Source organism: Sceloporus undulatus, chromosome 2 (genome assembly GCF_019175285.1).
Source record: "Sceloporus undulatus isolate JIND9_A2432 ecotype Alabama chromosome 2, SceUnd_v1.1, whole genome shotgun sequence".
Classification (NCBI taxonomy): Eukaryota; Metazoa; Chordata; class Lepidosauria; order Squamata; family Phrynosomatidae; genus Sceloporus; species Sceloporus undulatus.
The window spans coordinates 191513282-191539894 of record NC_056523.1 but is presented as its reverse complement, the minus strand read 5'-3'; the positions used below and the strand labels follow the sequence as shown (position 1 = coordinate 191539894).

The 26613-nt window shown below is 44.4% G+C and overlaps 1 protein-coding gene across 3 annotated transcripts in view; it reads right to left on the bottom strand.

Annotated features, from left to right (window-relative positions):
• ATP2B3 (ATPase plasma membrane Ca2+ transporting 3) overlaps window positions 1-26613 on the bottom strand; it is a 99641-nt gene that overhangs the window by 17512 nt on the left and 55516 nt on the right. For all 3 annotated transcript variants that reach the window (XM_042451151.1, XM_042451149.1, XM_042451150.1), the window contains exons 13-19: window positions 25195-25282; window positions 24785-24891; window positions 23214-23405; window positions 17788-18001; window positions 17415-17626; window positions 16489-16596; window positions 13346-13528 (exon numbers count right to left, since the gene is read on the bottom strand). In XM_042451151.1, coding sequence (XP_042307085.1) covers window positions 13346-13528; window positions 16489-16596; window positions 17415-17626; window positions 17788-18001; window positions 23214-23405; window positions 24785-24891; window positions 25195-25282 — 1104 coding nt within the window. The remainder of the gene's footprint in view (window positions 1-13345; window positions 13529-16488; window positions 16597-17414; window positions 17627-17787; window positions 18002-23213; window positions 23406-24784; window positions 24892-25194; window positions 25283-26613) is intronic.

Genomic DNA, 26613 nt, shown 5'->3' with positions numbered 1-26613 from the left:
CCATCAGGCAGCCGCAGCAACATCGGGACTGCCTGAAGGAAGAGGCCCCTCCCTCTTCCACTGTCATCTCGGCCTCAGGGGGCCATCAGCAGACGAGCAACATCGCGGATGCCTGAGGAGAGGCGGCCCTCCCTCTTCAACTGTCATCTCGGCTCAGGGAGCCATCAGGCAGGCCCAGCAACATCGAGGACTGCCTGAGGAAGAGGCCCCTCCCTCTTCAACTGTCATCTCGGCCTCAGAGGGAGCCATCAGGCAGACCCAGCAACATCGAGGACTGCCTGAGGAAGAGGCCCCCCCTCTTCAACTGTCATCTCGGCCCGGGGGCCATCAGGCAGACGCAGCAACATCGGGACTGCCTGGAAGGAAGAGCCCCTCCCTCTTCAACTTCATCTCGGCCTCAGAGGGAGCCATCAGGCAGACCCAGCAACATCGAGGACTGCCTGAAGGAAGGGCCCCTCCCTCTTCAACTGTCATCTCGGCCTCAGAGGAGCCATCAGGCAGACCCAGCAAAATCGAGACTGCCTGAAGGAAGAGGCCCCTCCCTCTTCAACTGTCATCTCGGCCCTCAGAGGGAGCCATCAGGCCGACCCAGCACATCGGGACTGCCTGAAGGAAGAGGCCCCTCCCTCTTCAACTGTCATCTCGGCCTCAGAGGGAGCCATCGCAGACCCAGCAACATTAGGGACTGCTTGAGGAAGAGGCCCCTCCCTCTTCAACTGTCATCTCGGCCTCAGAGGAGCCATCAGGCAGACCCCGCAAATCGAGGACTGCCTGAAGGAAGAGGCCCCTCCCTCTTCAACTGTCATCTCGGCCTCAGAGGGAGCCATCGGCAGACCCAGCAACATCTTGGACTGCCTGAAGGAAGAGGGCCCCTCCCTCTTCAACTGTCATCTCGGCCTCAGAGCCACAGCAGACCCAGCAACATCGGGGACTGCCTGAAGGAAGAGGCCCCTCCCTCTTCAACTGTCATTCACGCCTCAGAGGGGCCATCAGGCAGCACCGCAACATGGGGACTGCCTGAGAGCTGCCGCTGCCCCCTCCCCCATGTCCACCTGGGGAGAAGCTCCCCAGAACTGGGAGGACTGTCTCTGTGGTGGCTTTTTACCAGGGGGGGAGGGGTCAGTGAGAGAGGGGTGTTTTTATGTATTCTTAATTGTTTTATTGATATTTGCTGTGAACCGCCCTGATCTATGGAAGGGCGGTATAAAAATAATATTATAATAATAATAATAATAATAATAATAATAATAATAATTATTATTATCTGCCTTTGGGCAGAAACAGGCTGTGGCATTTGCCTGCATCCTTTTAAAATACTGAAGAGATGGTATGAGTGAGAGGAGAAAGGAAAGGCCCCAGGTTTTCCAAAATAATAATAATAATAATAATAATAATAATAATAATAATAATAATAATAATAAATTAAATGTTAAAACATTTTTTTAAAAAAAAATTGCTTTTCATTTTTTTCTTTAAAAACATCACATCTTACCAAAATTTCACTTTAACCAAATGGAACTATGTACCTGTAAATATATTTAGCCTGTGCTTATGATCCTGTAATCTAAGTGTATAATTTTGATACAGCGGAGCCTTGCCTTATGTGGGGATCCATTCTGGACCCCCCCCTGCGTAAGGCAAATACTGCGTAAGCTCAAGCCCCATTCAATAGAATGGGACTTGTGCTTGCCACAGCACGGCGCATGTGTGGCATGGGCACACGCGCCATTCTATGAGTTGCAGTGCAGCTTCTGCATGGAGCAGGTGCGCTGTAGTTGTTTATGTCACCTCTATTACCATTGCATTAAGTAATATATGAATAATATTAGTACCAAAACATTATTAAGGATTCTGTATGGTGTGGCATGAGAGGAGGTCAATGGGTGACAGCATGAGTTATCACACCTAGTGATGCCACTGCTCCTCAACAAGAACTCTGGTCTACCATGAAATTTTATTTCAGTCCCACATTTCTAGCATTGCAGTAACATAAAAATGTTAGTTGAGCATTAAGGCAACCAAAGAAAAGGGGCAAGGAAAGTTATCAAGAGAATGCAAACACAAAAAACGTAAGCATTCTAGATGTGAACAATTTCATGGGGGGGGGGATTTCAGTGGGATTGACAACAAGCCAAAAAGGGGAGGGGGAAGGAGACAAAAATAAATTTTAAGAGGTCTGCGAGTCTTCACGTTTATTCTAGTTTTCACTTTCAAACAAAGCGATGGCTGATTTCTTTGGAGGACAGACAAGACTTAATGGCTGAGATTCTGAGCAGTAGCTCCAGAGACATAGCTACTGCGGTTCCCAGTGACTTTCCCCACAGTCCTACCTCGGAAGGCTTATAGGCCCCCCCTCCCTCATTGCAGCCATTTCTGAGATGCTGGAGGTAATGCAAGACCGCCACACATAAATAACCTGTAGAAACAATAACATTAACAGAGAGTGCTTTGATTGTATATTCCTGCACAGCAAGGGTCTAGCCTAAAAGTGCCCCTGTGTTCTCTTCCAGCTCTATCATTCTATAAAATAGATAGACAGTAGAAGCTGGTGGCTTTCATGTTGGTAGCCTGGTGAATCCAGATTTTATCCTGACTTTAAAAAGAGCCACTCAGGCGCGGACCTTATTTTGAGGATAGTTCAAACTAAAACCTTGGATAGTTCAAACTAAAACTTGGAGCGGAGTCAACCATTACAGTCTGTTACCTTGATCTACCAGGTCTGAAACACCAAGACCATGTCTACCTTCTGCATCTACCTCATGTCTTCTTCACACCCCACAAACAAAACAAACATGAATAAGGCCACTGTTTATAGGGGTCAGAACTAACTGATAAACCTTTTTCTAGCAGTACAGGTGTCTGTGTATGTATTTGCATGTTTTCCCTAAAGCCAGGTTTTAAATTAGAAAACTGGTATATTGCCTCAGTTCAGCTCAGACAAGCTATTTATTTTTTTATTTACAGCAAGCTTTTTTTGTGTCCTTTTATTTTATTTTGCATAGGGGAATTATTCCAATATATAATGACCACCCAAAATAGGAAAAGACTTGGGGGCTCTGACCCCAAGGGACTTTGCTTGTGTGTGTGTGTGTTATGCCCCTGTGTGTGTGTTGTGGGCCCCTGTGCAGCTGCGCAGCACCTGAGGAGCGCTGGAACATCTACACCACCAAGGACGTCCGGAACAGCTGTGAGGAGGACGAGGGGGGCGTGTCGGTGAGAGCGGCACCCTCAAAAGCGGGCTCGCCGACTCCCTCCTCGTTCCGACCCCAAGGGACTTTGCTTGTGTGTGTGTTGTGGGCCCCTGCGCACCTGCGCAGCGCCTGAGGGGCACTGGAATATCTACACCTCCGCAACTGCGCAGTTGTGCAGCTGTGCAGTAGTATAATTGTTGTTGGGTGGATTGATAGTGGGTAAGCATATGATAGCGGGAGGAATGAGCCTTGGGTCCCATTTTGGGAGAAAGGCGGGATAAAAATAAAAAAATAAAAAAAAATAATAAATAATGCAGGTTCTCCTCCACGTAGTAACTATATCGCTATTAAGCAGGGAAATGTTATATTGTGATGATGGTTTTGGTGGGGAAGTGGGGGGTCATGTTAATTTAGATCTAGTTTACAGAGCTCCGATTGAAGTAGTGTGGGGCAAGGGGAGATACAGCGGTAGGAGGGTGGAATTGCAACATAAGGGAAGGCAGGATCGATGCTTAATACCTATCCTGCCTTCCATCCACCCTGCTAACCCAAAGAACCGAGGGTCAATCCAACCGTACCACAGACCCTGTCTCTGCTCCTGTGCAATGCCAGGTCAACTAAGAACAAGACCCACATTATCCAAGACCTCTTGGAAGAGAAGAACTGTGACCTGGCTTGCATTACAGAGACCTGGCTGGGGGCCGAGAGCAATGCAGTGTGGGCACAGGCTCTCCCAGCCAGGTACACTGTTAAGGAGCAGACAGGGACATGTGGGTGGGGGGGAGATGTTGCTATAGTCCATAAAAACACCCTTACCTTAACCAGGAACCCCTTCCGGAAAACGGACTTCATCAAGTGTATTTATCGGACCTTGAAGACTAGGGACAGTCTGGGGATTCTGTTGGTCTATCGTCCACCCCGTAGGCTAACAGATTCCCTAGCCAAGCTGACACAGCTGGTCTCGGAACTGGTGTTGGAGTCTCCCAGACCTCTTGTTCTGGAGGACTTTTCGAGGCCGGCTCACAAGACCTGACAGGTGCAGCTCGGGAGTTCATGGCTTCCATGACAGCCATGGGCCTGTCCCAGTTAGTCTCGGTTCCAACGCATTGTGCAGGTAATACGCTCGATGTCGTCTTTAGTATGGATTGGGATAATCCGTGGGCAGAGGTATGTAGTACCTCTGCTTTGTCATGGACGGACCATTTCCTGGTTGAGCTCTGACTTAAGGCAACTACCCAAATTCCTCCCAGGGGTGGAGGACCTATTAGGATGGTCCACCCTCTAAGGCTGATGGAACCCAAAAGGTTCCAAGAAGCCTTAGAGGGGGTTATGGTTGGATCTGACGGCGATTCTGTTGATGACCTGACTAACATCTGGGATAATGACCTTTCCAGGGCTATACACAGTATCGCTCCTAAGCGTCCTTTCCAGCCCGCTTCCAATAAGAAACCCTGGTATACAGAAGATCTCCGGGAAATGAAGGGGCCGCGCAACGACTAGAGCGCAGCTGGCGGAGACACCAGCGCTTATCTGACAAGACACTTCATCGAGCTCTGTTGAAGTCTTATGGAGTGGCAATAGGTGCAGCAAAGAATTCTTTCTATGTATTGCGTCTGCAGAGTCATGTCCAGCAGAGCTGTTCAGGGTGGTCAGGGAGCTGACTCAGCTTCCTCCCACTTTGAACCCTATTTTAGAACCAACTAAGGCCTGGTGTGATGATTTTAACAACTTCTTCGCAGATAAAATCTCTCGGATAAGGGCTGATCTTGACGCTGGCATTTTAACAGAAACAACAGAAGAGGTGTCCAGAGCTTCCGTGAATTAAACTGGATCACTTTGAGTTTGTTCATACCGATGAAGTGGACAAGTTTTTTGGAAGTGTTAGGAAGAGGCTGTGCTCTCTCGATCCTTGTCCTTCTTGGCTCACCGCCCAGGGTGATGATGCTGTAATTTCATTATTATAACGCATAATTAATGCAACATTCAGGGAGGGAAAATTTCCATCTAGCTTAAAACTAGCAACAGTTAAACCGTTGCTCAAGAAACCCTCCCTGGACCCCCTGGTAATAAACAACTATAGAACGGTCTCATTATTGCCATTTTTAGGTAAGGTGATCAAGAGGGCTGTCGCCTTCCAACTCCAAGCTGTCTTGGATGAAAACGATTATCTGGACCCATTTCAAACTGGCTTCAGAGCGGGATATGGAGTTGAGACTGCCATGGCCGCCTTAGTCGATGATCTCCGTCTGGGCATTGACAGGGGAAGTGTGACCTTGTTGGTGCTCTTGGACATCTCAGCAGCTTTCGATACCATTGACCACAGTATCCTTGTGGAACGCCTGAGGGAGTTGGGCATCGGGGGCACTGCGCTCCAGTGGTTCCGATCCTATCTCTTGGACAGATTCCAGATGGTGCAGTTGGGGGACACTTGCTCCTCTAAGAGGGAACTGACATCTGGTGTCCCTCAAGGAGTTATTTTGCCTCCCACTTTGTTTAACATTTACATGAAACCGCTCGGAGAGATCATCCGGAGACATGGGGCACGGTGTTATCAGTATGCTGATGACACCCAAATATGCTTCTCTGTAACTCTGACTGATGCAGTGTCTAAGGATGGCATCTCTCCTCTGAATGCCTGCCTGGAGTCGGTAACGGGCTGGATGAGGGAAAACAAACTCAGTCTGAATCCAGAGAAAACGGAAGTACTGGTGACAGGTTCCCCAGGTCCGGGGAAGGCAATTTATCCACCTGTCCTGAATGGGGTCACACTTCCCCTGAAGGATGAAGTTCACAGTTTAGGAGTACTTCTGGACTTGTCCCTGCAGTTGACATCTCAAGTAGATGCGACGGTCAGAAGTGCTTGCTATCAACTTCGGTTGATACGCCAACTGCAACCCTACCTGGGCCAAAGGGACCTTGAAACTGTAGTGCATGCTCTGGTAACCTCTCGCTTAGATATCTGTAATGCGCTCTACATGGGGCTACCCTTGTACCAAGCCCAGAAGCTTCAGTTAGTACAAAACATGGCAGCCAGATTGGTCACCGGTGCTTCCAGGTTTGACCACATAACACCTATTTTGAAAGATCTTCACTGACTGCCTATTCGCTTCCGAGCACAATACAAGGTGTTGGTTATTACCTATAAAGCCCTATATGGCTTGGGCCTGAGTTACTTGAGGGACTGCATCTCTCCATATGTTCCGCCCCGCACACTCAGAAATCCGGGAAGAACCAGTTGGAAATACCATCTTCCAAATATGTTTCCACATCCCAGATGGTCTTTTCAATAGCAGCCCCGCGGATCTGGAATAGTCTTGCCGAGGAGCTCCGACTTATGACCCCCCTGGAAACATTTAAAAAGAGACTTAAAACCTTTCTCTTTTGTCAAGCCTTCCCCCCTGAAGAATGAAGTTTTAAATTTTTGACATCGATTCTCTATCTTACCCTGGATATGCATGTTGAATGACTGTGTATAGAGTTTTTGTGTTAGTGGAATTTATTTATATTTTCTATGATATTTTTATGAGATTGTTTGTAATGGTTTTAATAGTCTGTAACCCTGCCTCGATCCAATGGGAGAGGCAGGGAAACAATTATTATTATTATTATTATTATTATTATATAAAGCTTTGCCATTTTAATTCTACTCATTGTGCAAATTGGAGTCACCATATCACATCCATTCAAGCTAGCATCCTATTTGTAGGGGTGGGCAGTGATGTTACAGAGCGTGGATAGAAGGAAAGCTTTTTTGTTGTTTTGGCCCCAAATCTTGAGGCATTATGGTCAGTGACCATGGTGTCTGGGATGTTCTTAAAAGTTCTTGTCCCAAGAAGCAGTTTTACCAAGCTCTGGGCAGAAGGTAGGTCAGGATCTTGTTGTTGTTTTGTGCTTTCAGGTCATTTCTGACTTATGGTGACCCTAAGCCAAACCTATCATGGGGGCGTCTTGGCAAATTTTGTTCAGAAGGGGTTTGCTTTTTACTTCCTCTGGGGCTGACAGAGTGTGACTTGCTCAAAGTCACCCACTGGGTTTTCCATGGCTACCCTGGTTTACAAGGTTGTGGGCCAGAGCTACACTCAAAATTCTGAGCTCTCTACATAGGTCAAGATCTAATGGTTTATGAGTGATTTGAAATTTCAGGCTCCCAACTAGTTAACAAAGTCAGCAACAAAATGCACCCTGTCCAATATACTGCTGAAATGAAGAAAATTGCAATGGTGTCACTAGGGAGGTGCGGGGACTGTGGACTGTACTGGGTGATATCCCAGAGGGGGACACCCCAGAGTGGTGTGTCATCTAGTGCGGCAGCACACCCAAAGACACTGGCATGGCTACTGGACAAGTGAGAAAGGGTGCTTTCCCACTCACCCAGCAGCCACACAAGACCTGAACGGTCCTTTTGGAGCCCACACCAATGCACACACAACTAGTGGCTGCTGCTAGGGCCATGGTACCTTCAGGGTCTGGCACAATTGCAGTCATGTCACTTTCTGAAGATTTTTGGGGGGCTCTTTCCAGGGTTTGGTGAAGCTGCAGCCAAGTCAGATTCTGAAACAGTGGCATCACTAGGGAGTGCGGGGGGGGGGGGGGGGGGGGGGGGGTTTCAGACCTTACCAGGTGATACCCTAAGCAGGAGATGACACCATTGCTCCTCAGACATCTGGGTGATGACATTTACCTGTGTCCCATTAAAATGCTGAAGTGATGGGATGAGTGGGGTGAGGTTTGGTGGGAGGAGAAAGGAGAGGCCCCATGTTTCTTTCTTTTTCTTAAATTCAAATTTCAAAAATTTCAATTAAAAAAAACTTTTTAAAAATTAGTTTTTTTGTGGGTTTTTCAGGCTATGTGGCCATGTTCTATAAGAGTTTATTCCTGACGTTTCACCAGCACATGTGGTTGGCATCTTCAGAGCCAGCCACAGATGTTGGCGAAATGTCAGGAATAAACTCGTATAAAACATGGCCACATAGTACGAAAAACCCACAAAAAACTATGGATGCTGGCCATGAAAGCCTTCAACTTCACATTTTACCAAAATTTCATTTTAAATACATGAAACTATCTATGTGTAAATACAGTGCACCCGTGCCATACGCGGGCGCGCCATACGCAGACTTGAGCGTATGCGCTCAAGCCACGGCGCACGGGAGGGGCGGTGCGTCCCATTCAATTGAATGGGCGCCCGTGCCCATTGCGCCCCGTGTGTGCCCGCACCGCCGCGCCGCCGCGCACGAGCCCCATTGTTTCCAATGGGGCTCGAGCATAGGCAGAATTCGCCTTACGCGGCGGGATCCGGCACGGATCCCCCGCGTAAGGCGAGGACACACTGTACATTTAGGCTGTGTGTATGATATTGTAATTTAAAACTATAATTTTAATTGTGCTAGTTGTTTATATCACAACCATTACCATTACATTCAGTGATATATGGGAGTTACGATTTGTGAGTAACATTGCATGGACAAACATTACTAAGGTTTTTGTTGGTGTGGTATAGGAGGAGGTCTATGGGAGGTGACACCATAAGTTACTGCACTGGGTGACACCAACCCGAGTGATGCCCCTGCTCTGAAGGCCTGGTGGGGGGGCTGCAGCAGCATGGGAAGGTGGGCAGTGGTGGAGAAAGGGCAAGATAGCTGATGCCAACCACTGGAAAACTGGGGTAAAACATGCGTGCAAGAGAGGGTCTGAGTTTGGATGTGATTTGCGCTACAGGCAGTAAGTCTCAGAGTTCTAGTGAAATCATAGCAATGTAAATTAAGTAAGCCTGGTTTCTCCCTATCCCTGAAAGAAATGACAGCAAAGGAGGAATAATGTTTTTTGACCAATGCACTCTGCATGAAACCCCAGGATAAACAATAAAGAATCTGACCTGGGGTTGCAGTTCCCAGTGCTGTAAAATATACAATATATGGTGCATTTCTATTGCAACACTTATCATAGCTCTCAATATACTCTCCTAGGGGATGCTTCTCATTTATAAATTACACCTTCACCTTAATGTATTCACATCCACCAGCAACTTATTGGCTCCAGCACAAAACCAGTGCAGCCTCGCAGGGAGGAGAGAGAGCAGAGTGCATGGTTTTAGGTCCGGCAGCAGAGTGGTTTTTTGCCTTTTGGCCATGTCTCCCTTAGTTGTGTAACAGGGAATGTCATTTCCCCTTAGGCTTGGAGATAAGAAGGTACACTTGAAACCAAGACTTGATAGGATTTTTAGCATTTCTAGAACCATGAACCAGCAGAGAGCTGGGTTGAAACTGGGGCACATGGGAGGGCTAAGACTACAAACCAGTTAGGAACTCATGATCTCCTGCTGGTGCAAATGGGATGAACAGCTGGAAGCAGGAGAGTCTCCATTCGGATGCCAGTTGGTTTTGGGTACAAGGCATTCTGAACCCCAGAAAGCTCCCATTCTCCTCTCCCCCAGCTAGTTGGCCTCTGGGAAAGTGCCTCCATTTCATGAGAGGGCAAAGAGAGGGCATTGCTCTTGGTGGCTGATACTAGGCTCTGCTTCCCACCCCAAGGTGGCAAAGGAGGTCCAGTAGGCTGAGTAGGAGGGGGAAGTGCTTCTATTTTTGTTTTTAAATGAGAAGAGCTGGGTTTTCAGCTGTGCACTCCGTCCTGGAAGTCTTGGGTGTCCTTGATTCCTGTGGGGGGAAAATCTGGTGAGGTTTGCCAGAGGAGGAGCATCAGGATACCTGGGTTTTGTGGTGGAGGATGGGGCACCTGATCACCTTCTTCACTCTGGGATGGATCGAAACCTGCTATGGTCGAGTGAGGAGGAGCTGGAGTAGGGGAGGGGGGCACAATGGGATTCATGGGTTTGGAGTCATCTCATGTTAACCATTCAGCAGCAATGTGGACCCATAACATGCCAGGGGTTATTTCTCATCATGCTCCAGGCCTGGGCACTTCTTTGATCCAAGAGCACTAAGTCGTAAGGCAGAAACCAGCCACCTTTTGTTTGACTTGCTAAAGGAAAAGAAGACTTGCAAGGCACATGTCCCACCCACCCACCCAACCCTGTTTTCAGACCGTTTGAGGAAATGGGAAGGGAGGGGTGGGGTGGGGAAGGGCTGCAATCAGAAAGCATGTATTGTTAGAACATAGAAGCTAGACATGGGTGCCTCAGAATCACGCCTCTCGCACGGACCTGGTTGAGGTATTTGGCACAGAAGCCCTGTAAATGGCTAGAGGTGAAGCAATTTGCTTTCAGATGATCTTCCGCTTGAGTATGACATCCTATCTATAATTGTGGACATTGCCTGGTGGATATTGTGCTGTGGCTGCACCATAAACTCTAGTAGTTGGCTTTCAGGGCAGCTTTCAGGACCCTGATAATGCTATCCTTCATTTTCTTTTTGATTTATTTAAAAAGCAAGTTTCTGGCCCTCATGACTGCAGGTAAGCCTGATGGGATAAATGTGGTTATCTGAGGGTAATTCCAAACTCCAGGCTTTCAGAATTAAAGAGCCATTACTCTTCTACTATAAACTACAGGCAGAACCACAACTGATCGTCCACACTTTTGTGGAAGTAACACTGTGTGAATGAAATCCTGTTGGTTATTCCCAGAGACAGTAGAACCCTTCAATTAATTGTTGAATGGTAGGTCATCATGTAAGTAAATTTCATTGATTCAATGGGTCTACTCTGGCCAGGATTATCAAGATTTAGACGTGTATCCTGCTATGTTCACTTGACAAGCAAGTATAACAAAATTGTGGTACATGAGAATGTAACAAGGCCCCTGAAAAAGTCATTTCAGCAACATATGTACTTAATTAACTGTACATAAAATCTGTGAAAATGTCTTTGCACTGAAATGTTATTATGTGTAATTTAAAAAAAATGGATGAAAAAGTACCAATAACACAAATTTTAAAAACAGATTTTAAAAATCCCACCAGACTGACAAAATGAAGCTGATTGGAAAGCTAATTGTGAAAGTGAACTGAAGTGAAAAGATGTGGCAGTAGGGCACAGTCACCAAAAATTGTCACTGCAGAAGGAATGGAATGTTCTTAATTATTTGCTTCCCAGCTGAAAAAATGAGTTCCCAAATAGTCAGGGAGGAATAAAAGAGTAATGGCTTGTGTGCTAGGACTAGGAGACTGGAAGACCATGGTTTAATTTCCCATTCAGCCATGGAAACCCAGTGAGTAATGGACAAGCAAGGTCCATGATTATAACCTTGGGGTTACTCAGTGTAGTCAACATATATGTAACTATTACCATCATAAATGGACACATCTGAAGAGAGGTTTCTTGTGTTATAAATAAGATTGTCTCTGTCAGAGATGTAAAATCCCAGGTTAGTTAACAGGCAAAATTCCTTATCCACTAAGTAAGTTGTAGTGCTTCTGACTCTTTTCAGGCACCCCCAATGTCCATCCTGTTTTAATCTGTAAAAAGCACATTTCTCTTGACTTATTTTCCAGATGCTTACCATCTTTTGCAAACTTTTCTTTACCTAAAATTTTATCTTGCAATGGGGAAGCAGGAAGGCATATCATTCAAGCTGTTGTTTTAGAGTTTGACTGCCTCTCTGGCCCAGTGTTTGCATGCATGTTTGAGACAGATGTAGTAGTTTAAAGGGCAAATTATAAACTCTGCACATAACATTGTATAATCAGTAAGTCAAATTACTGGAACTGTTAGAGAAAGGGAATTCAGATTAAAATAATAATAGATAATCAACCTCATTGAGAGTGATGAACTGCGTCAAAGTTTGTACGGAGAGAAGATGTATCTATTATGATTTCAATATGTATGATTGAAAACTTTTCTTTTTTACTACTGTGAAATATATATATATATATATATATATATATATATATATATTTAAATATGTGTCATTTCCAGCAGTGGATCTCTTTGCTGGTTATACAACAGCCTGCCATTTTTAGTTTCTTTTCCATGCAAATTATCAAATTATGCAGAGTGTTACTGTATTTGTTGTTGTTGTGTCATTATCAACTTATCATGAGGTTTCCTGGGGCTGAGAGCGTATGACTCACCCAAGGTCACCTAGTGGGTTTCCATAGCTGAGCAGGGAATCAAACCCTGATTGCCAGAGTCATAGTCCAATGCTCAAACTACTATACCATGCTGGTTCTCATTATATGTACTGTAGGATCTTACATTTGGTGCCTCAGCTCTAGTGCCACACTAAATATCTGGAAGAAGTGCGTTGAAATATATGTATAATGTATAATGGGAAAACCTCTTGCCATTTGCAGGTCTTGGGTAATTTCAACAGCATACATCATGCTATACTGGTGTTACTTTGGGGCAAGACCCCAGCAGGAAGGGACCTCCACTCAGGAAGTACATGAGCTTTGTCCTACCAGAGAGATCAGACTGGAATCTCTCTTTGGCCACAGGATGTGTCCACAATACAGTCCGAGCAGTTTGATACCATCTCAACTGACAAGGTTCTTTTCTATGGTATCTTGAAAGTTGTAGTTCAGTGAGGGACTTAGAATTCTCTAACAGAAATCTTTAGTGCTGCAGGTTAGGAGAGAGGAGAGTAGAACTCCCCAGTAGAAGCAAAAATAACTCACCAGACCACAAATCTCAGAACTCCCTAGGATAGAAAAATGGCAGTTAAAGTGATATCACACTGCTGGAATTATGCAGTGTGGCTGGCCTTAGACAAGTCACCCTCTTTCAGTTTCTTATCCTCATCTTTTACAGAAAGAATCAGACCTGTTCTTGCAGAAATTAACTCCTACTACAACCACCACCATCTCAGCCACAGGTGTGCTTTCTTTCTCCTGGGCATTTTCTGGTTGCCCAGCAGCAAAATTGCCATCCCATTTCTGCTTCTATAAGGCTGGCCCTGTCCATGCATCCAAGCTCTGCATTCATTTAACTCATTCTGCTGAAACAAGGCAAATGGGACGGGTGGAGGGGAGGAATGAAATGCCTGAGCTGGCATTAAGGGTCTCTCTCTCTCTCTCCCCCAGGCATGAGCATCAGGGTGAAACCACCATGTCCTGGGAAGGGGTAGGAGATAACCAGATGAAGGGGTTGTCTTCAAGTCACTGCTAAAGCAAAGGAAGGTTTGGGAAAGGAGGAAGGGAAGAGGGAACCATGGGAGAGAGGAGTCAAATGCAAAGAGGCTCCTCTCTCTTGTCACATACCTGGGTCTGGATACGGTTGAGGCCCCGGAACCACAGGATCTGGCCACGGCGTAGTTCCCGTTCAGCATGGTCGATTTCTTCCTCATCCTCCGCCAATTCCTCATCAGTGATTTCATCCTTGCCAGGGCCATGCCCTGCCTCCTTCAAGCATTTCAAGTGACTTGTGGGGATGGTGGCAATGACCTGCAGAAGGGATGAGAAGCATCTGTTCTACATCTCAGTCTTTCTCCATCTGGCCAAGGATCATTTTTGCACACCTTGAAAAGGTTACCATTTTTGGAACTGAAAAAGCTAACACACACTCTTCCTCCAAATTGTCCATGCTGGCTGGGGGATTCTGGGAGCTGTAGTCAGAAAAAGGAGTCTTTCCAAGCTGTGATACTGCATGATTTCATGGAATAACATTTGGAACTGAAGAGACAACTGTGAATAAACAGATTAGAACAAACACAGCCATCTTTGGGAGAGCCCAAAGGTGTTGAAGAATGGTAGACAGAGAGGATGTGCTTTGATCTGTGATGTTACTGTTTCCATTTTGTAAAAGGGTATAAAAACTGAATTCTGAGAACCATTCAGCTCGGTAGTGTCCCTGGGGATAAATAATGCCGAAATAATGCAGAAACATTATTTTCTGTGCAGAAAATGTTGTTTCCAGTGAAAAAGAGCATGTGTAAAATTTGCAAAAAATAATCTCAAACTGTGGCTGTTATTTGAAAACTGTGCTGTTTTCAAAAACCTCCTTGCAATAGAAAGAACATTTGTAAAATGACTGGCTGCTTACTTTGAGAATGAAATTAGCAAAGAATTACACCTTTAGAAGGAATACAGTCTTTTCCCCAGCTGTCATTTTTCTGCTTTATCTCATTCCTTTTAGGTCCAAATCTAAATGCAGATTTTCTCAGTTCGGAATTGGCCTTCTTGCATTTACAGTTATGAGTAACACCTCTCAATATTTTTAAAAAGAATTCTTGTTTTTATATTTCTAGCTCTTAAAATTGTGGACACATTTTTGAGCTGGTATAGGCAGTGTTGGAACTTCAGTGCAGGATGCAACGAACAGGACATCTGAGGTGAGGAAAGGATTAGATCTTTACTCTTTGTTGTTGCCTACCTTGAAGTTGATTATGACTTATGGGAATCCTAAGATGAACCTATCATGAAGGTATTTTTGGCAGGATCTCTTCAGGGGAGGGTTGCATTTGCCTCCTTCTTAGGCTTAGAGTGTGTGAAACCCAGCCGGTTTCCTCACTGAACAAGATTCGAACCCTGGTTTCCTTGATATCTAGTTGATCATTCAAATCATTATTTCACCTGACTGACATAAATGTTTCCCCTTTCCTAATTTCCATGATTAGAAGAAACATAACAGATAAAACAGAGTCAACAAACAAACAAACATATATACAGAGAGAATCCAGGTAACAAAATTTGCTTTCAGTTGCATCAGCAGGTGATGGGAGAATATCTTAGGGGTCATTCCTGCTATTAAAAGTTCTGAATCCTGATTTGAGCTCTATGCCCCTAGTTCCCACTGGAAATTGATCTGGTCCCTCATTTGATCAATTCCAGTAGGAAAAACATGGGGCAAACGCCAAAAGCCCAGGGTATTTTGGTAGCCGTTTTTCAGAGGTTCTTTGGGGTAGAACCGATTCTGATGCGGTTACAACAAGTAGGAACACGATATCAGAATCGAGTCTTTTAGAGGGGGAGGGACAAATGGCAGAGAGGTGTGTGTCATCCATCCCCAGAGATGTCACACCACCTCCAGTGCCACCTTTTGGGTCCTTTTTTAAAAAACAGAAATAAAACTAATCACAAAATTGATAGATTGGCAAAGTAACTACTTGCAGAGACAAGTAGCTGCTAAGCCATTCTACTGATTTTGTGATTAGTTTTATTTTTCTTTAAGAACAAAAGTCTTCTTCTCCTCCTCCTCCCAGCTCCTTCTCTGGTGTCCTTGCTCCTGTCACACGGCCTTACATTGCCCCCTTCCCCAGTGTCCGCGCTCCGTCCTCCTCCTCTCCATTTGGTGGAGCTTCAGGTCGGGGAGGGATGGATAGAGGGACTGAGAGAGTTGGTGGCAGGTGCTGTCTCTGCCCTCCGGGGAGCCTCCTTTTCCAATCCACCGCACCTCTGACCTCCGACCAGCACCCATGAAGTAACGCACCCATTGGTGTGTCACTGCCGCCGGAGCATATACAGGTCTAAGAGGTCCGCCGCCGGAACAGCTGGCTCCGCAGCACTCCAGAGTTGCAAGAGGGGCCTGGCCCGGCAGAGACAGAGGAAGGGCTCCCCACCTGAGCTCCAAGTCCCAAGGACATCCAGCTCCAAGTCCCAAGGACTTGCCCAAGGAAGGTGGGCAAGTCACACACTCTCAGTCTCAGGGCAAACCTCTGACTCAACCAGGAAAGGGGCCAAGGCAAGCATGGAGACTGGAGAAGGGGCCATGGGCAGGCCGGGGAGAGGGAGAGCAGAGGCCAGGGAAGGGGCCAAGGCCAGGCTGGGGAGAAGGTGCCAACCAATGGGGATGAAGGTCCGTGCCAAAAAACAGTGATTCCAAAAGGTCCCCATTGTGCATTGTCTATATGTTTTGATTATGGCATTCTATATGATGTATATGTTTTGCATACATTATTCTATTCACACAATCCTGCTTGTTTTTGGTTTTGGCACCTCTGGTGTTTTCCCCGTTGTAAAACTATACGCACAATCTAATTCTAATTTGAATTTGTTTTCTTGGTTCTTCGATTAAAGCAGATCATTCTTTTCTGCTGGGTGATCAAAAGCCAGGAGTAGGGGCTATTACCTGCTGGATAGTTATAGCACTATGAGTCCACTTTAACTGATATGACAACACCCAACAGAAACCTGGGATTGGGAGGGATCCGCAGAGAATCCTCCTCTGGTGCCTCTGATCAAACTACAAATCCCAGCATTCCATGAGCGGCACCCATGGCAAAGTAGAATCACTTGGTGCTATACAACTGGATCTTTGCACATACAACTACAGTATAACTAAATATGCCTTGCAGTGTGGTTCTCAAGATATGTAGTAAGGTATACTGAAACCTAAATTTAAGCCATGACACACAAGGTGGGGTATGCATGTTAAAGATTAATAGATCAGAATAAGGTTTTCTTACCTGTCCCCAGACCAGCTCCCCAAAGCCCACGAAGAGACACCAGAGCCATTGCTGTGCATTCAGTGGAGAACAGCTGAATGGCTTTCCTCCAAACTGTACAATCACGATCTATGGAGGGAGGGGAATAAGGACACAGTAAGAAATAGCAGTGGCAAAGGGTTCATTTTCCTTAATGAATTATTGTATCCACATCATATGGAAAGGATGGGCCCAGGGAAGCTGGCTGCTGTATTTTCCATAATACCTTCCATAATAAAAGGATGGACCATGTTAAAGCTGAAGTGTTCAAATAAGGTACAAGCTCTCTCTCTCTCTCCCTCTCTCTCCCTCCCTCTCTCTCTCTCTCTCTCTCTCTCAAGGTGCATCTCCACTGTAGAAATAATGCAGTTTGACACCATTTGACTGCCATGGCTCCATCTGACAGAATCTTGGGATCTGTAGTTTTGTGAGGCACCAGCACTCTTTAGCAGAGAAGGCTAAAGACCATGTATGATGGCAAATCCCAGGATTCCATAAGATGGAGCTACAACACTTATAAAGTGGTGTCAAACTGCATTATTTCTACAGTGGAGATGCACCCTCAGAGAGGAAAATGAAGCCATTAAAAAGCTTACTGAGAGCTGCTCTCTTTTTCTTTTCAAGGGCTGGTGGGAAATAGGGACTAGAGCAAACCAAGTTTACTCTGTCTATTCCTCTTAGCAAAAATTAAGCCAGATACACAAAACTGCATTTGCACCTCTCTTTTCTTGGTTAATCTTGTGATAATATAAGCAGAGCCTCATTTAATAGAAACAGATGCCAAGTCATGGGGCCCATCCATTTACATGTATATACACCAATCCTTTCTCACGTGAATATTCGTCCAATCCCCCTTTCACATGCCAGCCATGTTCGGCTTTGCATGCCCATTTCCTCACGGTCTGTACCTGGATGCCAAAGGTGCCCAGGACAATGCTGCAGAAGATGGGGTTGCCAAAAATGCCATCAAAGACGTTGCGTTCACCGTGGATTTTGCGGGCATTGATCTCATTGAAGAGCTGCATCATGACAAAGGTGTTGAAGATAATGGTGTAGTGCTCTGAAGGTGGGGAGTGCAGGGGGGCATTACGGCCACTGTCGATGTCAAAGAAAACCTCGCCTGTGGGTGGGGAAGAGGGTGGTGATATAAAACAGCACATCATGGAGAAATACCACACCTGGCAAACCAAATACCTTGCCCTCCACCCGACTGGAATTGGGACAATGGGCTCTAGCCCAACCTGCCCTGGCAATTCCAGGCCAGAGTCATTGGAAACCCACCTGCAAAGAGGAGGGTAAAGATGATAATGAGCTGGTACACAGCATGGCCCAAAATATTCTTCATCATGGTGCGGGAAATGAGGGGTTTGTTACGTCCGTATGGCTTGCGCATCAACAGGGCTTCTGTGGGGGGTTCGGTGGCAAGAGCCAGAGAGGCAAAAGTGTCCATAATCAGGTTCACCCACAGCATTTGCACAGCTTTGAGGGGAGAGTCCTAGAAGAGAAGTGGATAGGAAGGGACATTAGGGCACCAAAAGATCCGACAACCAATTGATCTGGAAGAGAATGAAGTGAAAACCTTCCTCTCCTTGTATTCCAAACCGTGAAGTCATGCCATTTTCTGGGATATACACATTTTCAGACATTACCAGCTGTGAACCAATTCATATAGCCCTATCTGTATATTTTTAGCATGTTGAAATCAATGTGAATTGCAGAAAACAGCACAAGCCTAAGGCAGAGCAACAAAGGGTATCCCTTTCCATGATAGTACCAAGAACCAACCAAGTTACTTTTGCATACGGTAGAGAGGAAAACCCAACAAGCAACTTCCCCCTCATTTCTTTGGCAGCAGAAATACATAAAGAACTAAGTTCGGCATCTTGTATGGGAGTGACGTCTTCATAAGTGGACTTAGGTATGTGGGAATTAGAATTGGTCAGTTTTGTAATATCCATATCCAGTAGAGGACTGCCTCATATATTACTATGTGGCAGAGCTGGCAAAATGTCCAATGCACATTGAGTACTGGCATAACAGTCCCAAGATGCATCAGTGCTAACATGCAACTTCTCAATTCACTAACAGTGTTTCTTAGTCCCTCTGCTACATAGCTAAGTAGACATATGACTTTATCGCAAAGCATACAGGAACATGACAGTTTGAAAACATCCAGTATCTCACTTTACTTCAACTGTGTGAGTGTGTTCTTTTGGAAATCCATGATCTCTTCTGCACTGGTTCTGTAACCCCACCAGTAGCGTACTTGATGAGATTGGTGCAACCTGGTGTGGTGGGGAAGTGGGGGGTGGACTGCCGTGACCTCCAGAGGGCTGTTTGGGGCCTGGCATGTTTGCAGTCATGCTAGAGCTAAAACATAAGGCACTGGCACCCCGCTCCCCCCAGCAGCTTCCGTTTCTAGAAGGGGCAATGCTATGGCCTCCAGAGGGCTGTGTGCAATCTGGTATGGCTGTTCACCAAGCAAGCAAGGGATACAATGCCCTCTCTTGCTTGCCCATCAGCCAAACCAGTTCCATTGGGTGTACCACCCCCCAGATGTACAACCCCCATCCATGATGTCATCCAGTGCAATCTGAACCCTTCCACACCCCTAGTAACACCATTGAACCTTGCCCTCCATGCCTTTCGGTACATAGGTCCCTTTGCCAAGATTGTTTTTTACTCTGTTACTTTTTATTTTTTATTTTTTTTGCTATAATTACACAGTCACAGTTAAAATAAAAATACCCTCCAACACCCTGAATCAACCAGAGTGAAGAACACTGGGAATCTGTGACCCTCTAGATGCTGTTGGACTCTAGGTCCCAACACCCCTTGCCTACAGTAAGTGCATCAACATTTAGAGAGCCACAGGTTCCTCCATCCTTAGCTGCTCCACAAAATATAATGGAGGTTCACATTATCTCCCAGTTCAATCCATTTTCAATAGTTAAAAGAATTTTTTTTCAATGATTTGTCTGGGCACAGCACATTTTGTTTATATGTATGGCTTCAAATTGTTTGCACTATGGTATATGTTCCAGACTCTTCAAATTGTTTTAACTTGCTCTTAGGTGTTTTGAAGAGTTTTAATTTCAGTTAAAGTTAAATTTAATTCACCCACCGTAACCACAGATTCTGCATCCACAGAATCAACTATCCACAGCTTGAAAATATTTTTAGACATTCCAAAAAGCAAACCTTAATTTTGCCATTTTATGAGGGACACCACTTTACTACACCGTTGCATTTAATGGGACATGAGCATCCATGTTTTTTGGTATCCACGGAAGGTCCTGGAATCTAACTCTAGCAGATACCAAGGGCCTACAGTACAATTTTTTGTCTTGATGAGATGTATTACTGTTTGTAAACTACAATCAAGTCTGAAATTAAAGCCTTCCCAAGAGTGCGTCTCTACTTTAGGCTGGCCAAAAGCATCTTGCTGTCTGCAGAAAAGCAGCGAACAATCAGCCTCTACCCATCCAGGTCAAAGTACACAGCAGCTAAAGAAAGCCAGGATATTTTTGGACTTGAGACATAAAATCTTACAAGCACCTCATTCCTTCTCTGGGAGTAAAGATGCAATAACATCAAAGTAAATAACTAGCAATTGCTGCCCTTCCATGACATTTGCTGCCTGAGGCAACTACCTTTCTTTGACGAATGGTAGGCCTTCAGTACCCCCACGTGAACTGAAAAATACTCTCATGTTAACTCCGGCACTTACATAACCTCTTCCATTGTCGGGTTAATTGGGAAATCCTTGTTCTTTCCCTTACACAGTGAATGATAAAATTGGTTTTACCAGCCTCTCTTCCCTTCCTGCCTCAACCTTCTAATATACTGTAACTGCACAATGAACAAATATATGTTCCAGAACAAACAAATGTTCAAGAAATTAAACAGCTTGATGAATGAATTAACTATTTTTGCTTGGTTTAAAAAAGTACCTTAATCAATTTGAAAAATGTATTAACTGGAATCACGTTGGTTAGTCCCAAGAAGAATAGACCCACTGAATGAATTGTTGAATGGTGAGATGACACATAGATAAATCTAATGGCTATTTATTTCATCTATTTAATGTATACTCTGCCTTTCTTCTAGCACAGGAGTCAATGTGGCCTTAGGTTTAAAAAAAAGTACAAAAAGTACAAACGATTGCTATAAAAAATGAGAAAGAATTAAACAACAACCCTGTTTAAAAAGCACAAGTTAAAACAGTTTTTAAAAAAATACATTTAAAAACTATCAGTATGCAAAAGAAGACTGAGGACTTTATCTCACTAGAAGAATCCCGCTGAGAAACAGGATTTAAAGTAGATTTAAAGGAGAAAAACCCACAAATGTGGGAAATTTATCATGTGACATTTCTCCAAAAGTGAAATAACATGAAAATAAAGCAAACGGAAAAGGGACAAAAATGGCAGCTTTCTACTTTCTGAACTTTCTGAAAGTAAAAAGCTGCCGCTTTTGTCCCTTTTACGTTTGCTTTATTTTTGCTTTATTTCACTTTTGCAGAAATGCATGTTATAAACTTCCATCATTTGTGGGGGTTTTTCTACGTTCAAAATCCCATTTCTGTACTGGATTCTTCTAGTGTGATAACATCCTGAGATCGAGTAAAAGAAGCTATCGCATAAAGGTTCATAGACTTGGCTTCTTTTTCACAGTTAGTCTCAAAGGTGCTACAAGATCCCTTTGCATACAGATATTGGAGACTAACATGGCTATGTGTCTGAATTTAAAGCATAATAAAATACAGAAACAGCTCATCCCACTAAAAGCTCTGTCTGCTGAAAGAAGGTAAAAATTAAACAAAAAGGTATTTTCATTTTTTTATAAACATATTCAACTGGTCTACTCTAGTCATCATCATCATCATCATCATCATCATCATCATCATCATCATCATCATTATGTATTTGGGGCTAACAATAGGATTCAGACCATCTTTTTCATATTTTACAGCTGAGGCAAATGTTCTTCTTCTGCCAAAACCTGAGAGTTAAGGGTGGGAGTGAAATTGTCTGTCAGACCATCTTTTTTACTCAGGGAAAACTTGGTTCTAAAATGAAAGAGAGGGAAATGCAATATTGCTTCAAAACTATTGTTTCTACTCATTTGCAAATACACACCACTTTAATTGATTGACAGTTTCATCGACTTAAGATTCTCTGTGTCATAGATTTCTGAAAACTGAATTAAAACAAAACAAAACAAATGTCAAAACCCATAAGAGGTCTGATCAAGACTGGGGTGGGGTATGAAGATACTTCGTCACCCTTTCCCAGTTTGATAAAAGCGAAGCCTGAAGGTCCCAGCTTCTCTACAAATGCGGACAGTCAATTTTTCCTGATTTACCTTAGAATTCTATCCAGCATTTGTTCCATTTCAAAATTCTCTTTAAAGCCAGAGCTTGGATGTGTCATTTGTTTGGACTACAAACCCCCCGCCCCCCAAACATGGATAGTGGATTCTGGAAGTTAAAGATAGTTGATGGTGGATTCTGGGAGTTAATGGCCAGAATCCTTTATCTATGATCCACTGAATGCAGTAGACCTGCACGAGCATGTCCTTAACAAGATCCTGGGAGTTAAAGGCCAGAATCCTATATGATCCACTGTAATGTAGTAGATCTGCATGAGCATGCCCCTAACAGGATGCCAGTCATAATTCCTTTTACAAAGGTATGTTGAGAACATGGAGCTGGACCTTTGGGAATCTGCTTGCTGACCAGCTCTTGGGCAAGTTCTTTTTGAAGAGCCTCGGAGAAATCAGCTATCCTTGGGGCCAAGGGGGCACCTAAATAGGATCTTTCTTTTTCTCATGCCAGCTTTATCCCTATGGTATGATTCCTATGGTATGATAGGCAGTCATTTCCATGTGGGCCTGGACAAGAATTGTAACTCTCAAAGGCCTGAATTGCAAATAAGGCAGCTTCTGGGTGCTTTGGAGGCATGGCGTTCAAATGATGTATAACCCCAAAGTGGAAAGAAGCTGCTCCAGCACCACAATCCGGTCCTTTGGACTGGATCAAAAAGAGCAGATTATATCCAACTCCTATCAGCACTGGTTTAGGACCACGGCAGAAGCCTGCTTTGGTTGTGGGCTATGCAGTTGCTGCAGTCCCAGCCCAACTGTGGATGGAGTGGGCCCTGGCTGCTCTTTACCAGCTGTGTGCTATAGCCCAAATGCTGTTATGGGTTCTTTTTTCTAGGCAACACTGAAGAGTGTAAGGGAGAGAAAATAGAAGTTTAACAGTATGTAGAGAGATCTTGTAGCACCTTTGAGACTAACTGAAAGAAAGAAATTGGCAGCATGAGCTTTCATTTCTGTAGGGTGAGTCCTCCTGGCACCACCAGAACTGGGAGGGAAGGAGGAAGCTAACTAGAGGTCTCTTCAGACCGCCATGAAAGGCCGGCCTGGGGGCTGAGTTGCAGCGTCAAGTCCAAATAATGCCCACTTGACTCTGCCCCCCAGGGCACCCTGATACCACACGTTGCATCACATGGCATGCGGTGTCATGGCACTCCTCCAGCACTGTGTCCATATGACACAGTGCTGAAGGAACACCATATAGCTGTGGCAACGTGGCTATAGTGCCCAGAACTGGAGTATTTGCCCATTTGTCTCCTGCCTTGAGATGATCCCTGAAGGCTGGAGATTTGAGGCCAGCCCTGAGATATGGTAATCCTACCCACCTGTGTGATGCAGGCGCCAGTGAAGGCCACAATGACTGCCACCACGTTGACTGTGAGTTGGAACTGCAGGAATTTGGAGATGCTGTCATAAACGTTGCGTCCCCACATCACTGCCTTGACAATGCTGGAGAAGTTGTCATCTGTCAGGATGATGTCAGAAGCCTCCTTGGCCACATCTGTGCCAGCTATGCCCTGGGGATGGCACAAAAAGACATGGTGGGTATTTTTTGGCAAGAAACTTTTACATTTCCCTTCCCATGCTCATGCACCAGTGTGCCCAATGGATGAAAGTCTAATAATATTTGAGGTCCATTGGCACACAAGGGCCAAGTTCAGAGTTGGGTTGACCTACTGGAGACTGTGTTATATTCTGTCTTCATAGTCCTCGATCAGGAAAAAAAACAACAACACAAAAACTTAGGTGTTTGATTTTATTTGCCCCTGCAATGTGTGTAGCAAATCCATTCATTGAACTGGTCAGATTTGTTAGTGTCCTGGACTATGTATAAGTAACATAACCTTCAACACTTCACAGATTAAAAGCAGGATATGTGTGGACAAACAACATCAGAGTATGGTCAAGATGGCAAAAGTTATTAATGAAGAAGAATAGACAAGCTAGGAGAGGCTGCAGCAGTTTGCTTTTGCCTGAGCTTACAGGGAAGGACAAGGCCTCTCCTCTCCTCTTTGCTGAGCTAACAGTGCAAACTACTATTAGCCATGAATGAAAGGGGAACCTAGAATGAAGAGAGAGAAACTGGGGCATTTTAAAAGCACTGGAAAAGAGGAATGTCAGAGGATTAATCAGAGCTGTCTCTGTCAAATTAAGACAGTTGGACTGCATGAAATAGTTTATCCCAGGTTTTCTTTTGCATGTTTAGGAAAATAAGGCATTTGACTGTAGCCAAAGGCAGAGAAAGAACTACAGAGTAATGAAGTTTGCATCTTTTAAGCTTGTGATTTATTTCTTATAATTATTTATACCTATGATCTCCAGATTTCTAAACTCAAAAGTCATCTAACTGTGTATTCACAAGCCTTTCTCCTCTAGACCCTTTCTATTTGTCATGAAGTTCCTTGTGCTCCCAAAACAAATAGCGCTAAAATCTGAACATTTTTATTGAAAATAAAATACATTGATTTATGAGAAGCATTATTATTATTATTATTATTATTATTATTATTAATTAACCTTTATTTATAATAAAGGTTGCACATTGTTAAAATGTGCAAGAGCTCACTATTCAGACAGCACCGATTGGTGATTTCTCATCATAGCTTCCAGTTCCTAAATCCCTTGTGAAGTTTCCATTTTTTAAAAAGTGTGCTTGCATTAATTCATATGGTAAACAGGAATGTAACACTTTACTTGCATCATTCTCATAAGCAAAAATTCATAATCTCAGTGGGTTTTTTTCTCTCCCTGCTGGGCCAGATTCTGAGAGTTTCTGCATATTTTTCTATTATTATTATTATTATTATTATTATTATTATTATTATTATTATGCCCTTTGGAACTTTTTTTGGGGAAATTCAGTTGAGCAAAAGTCAAGGGAATTCAGTTCTCTTACCATGGCAAAGCCCACATCGGCCTTCTTGAGTGCTGGTCCATCGTTCGTTCCGTCACCAGTGACAGCAACTACCTGGCGCTGGTCCCCAATGGTGCTGTCAATTATGCCTTTAAGGTCAAGAATCTGGGTTATGTAGTAGTAGCAAGTGGGCTTTTATATACATCCAAATAAATACTAGAGAACTTCCCTTTGCTGAACTGAGATGCTTTCATAGATAACCTGCTCTGTGGAATTTGCTTACATCCAGAGCACCCTGCATCTCTGTCCCACAGAGTTTGGGAAAGTTACTTATTTTGAACTACAACTCCAAGAGTGCACTATGGCCAGCAGAGAGGCACTTCAAAAAGTACTTTTCCAAGCACTGCCCTCTCCGGTCTTGACTGAAGGCCAAGAGAACAGCAGCCGCTTACCTTTCACCAGAGTGTGTTTGTCTGTGGGTGATGATCGAGCCAGGACCCGCAGTTTTGGCCAGATTTTATCCAGGCGTTCCTGTTCTATCTGCAGTGAAGGGAGACAGGGAATAAAAAGAACTACTGGGTAAACAACAGAGCAAAGGATGCTGATGTATACCAACTGGCATTCTGTTCATGACATATGCCTATGTAGGTTGCGCTAAATATGCAGGCCAAATTATTCACCACTGTGCAACAGATATATTCTCCTGACGGCAGCAGAAGTCGAGTTGAGCATATAACACATTTATGCAGTAGGAATTGTGCATCACAGTTGTGCACTGTGCACTGCAGTTGCACATCACACACTGCAGTTGTGCACAGCATGCTGCACAACTGTGTTGTGCCATGGGGATTATCTAGTGCTGGTGCAGCATATGTCTTCATGCTGGATTGCAGCTACTGAGTCAAACCATTGGGACATCTAGCTCAGTAACTATGCATTGACTGGCAGTAGCCCTCCTGGGTTTCAGACAGCCTTGCCTGGATATACAAAAGATTTTAAGTGGGACATTTAAATTACTAGTGTTGCAAATTTTATTTATGTATTTAAAGAGTTACGCCTTTCCCAAGATTTGGGGTGTGGGGAAGGAATACCATACTGTCATGTTGGTTAATAATGCAAAAATAATAAAAACCACCTGCAGATTTCAGGAAAGGGGACATACTTTCAAAAAAAGATTTTACATATGTCTTTCCAAGCATTAACATATGACCGAAAGGTGTCTTGGGCAGAAGCTGTTTTCCTGCTTTGGCAACATATTCTTTGCAGGATGTTTTGTTTTAATATGGGAGGGCATTCAAAAGGTTTGGACAAAGCAGAGAAAAGTGGGGCTTGTGTAGAACAGATAACATTGTTTGGAATGCTTAGCCATTGTTTAGAGTGGCTAACATGGGGCTTGTGCAGAAGACCCAAAGTTTTTTGTTCTTCCCTGTATGATACTCTGGAAGCGTGGAGAGGAAAGTATATGAGTGCTGGGCATGTTCATGTAATGGGAAATTATGGCTTCCCATTACTTTTGAGTCAGACGCAAGTCTGCTATTCCTTGCAGAGATCAATGTTTTGGATGGGATTCTACCTGGCTCAGACAGTGGGTTTATATTCCTCTGAGAGCTGAGCTGAAGTTATTTTGCTGCCTGAGGCAAAGGACATGACATTGCCTCCTGCCTGTCAATGTACAAAAACAGGGCAGGCCAGCAGCTGATTCTTACTTCAGTTCCTGCCCTGGAAAAAACATTTTTGCTGCATCTATCTAAGGTAGCTTAGAGAGCAGGAGGCAGGTTGTGTTTGGCACACATCACTCCCTTCACCTTAGTATTAGCCTGCACCTGAGGCAGCTGCCTCATGCTCCTTTATGGTAGAGTCAGTCCTGTTCT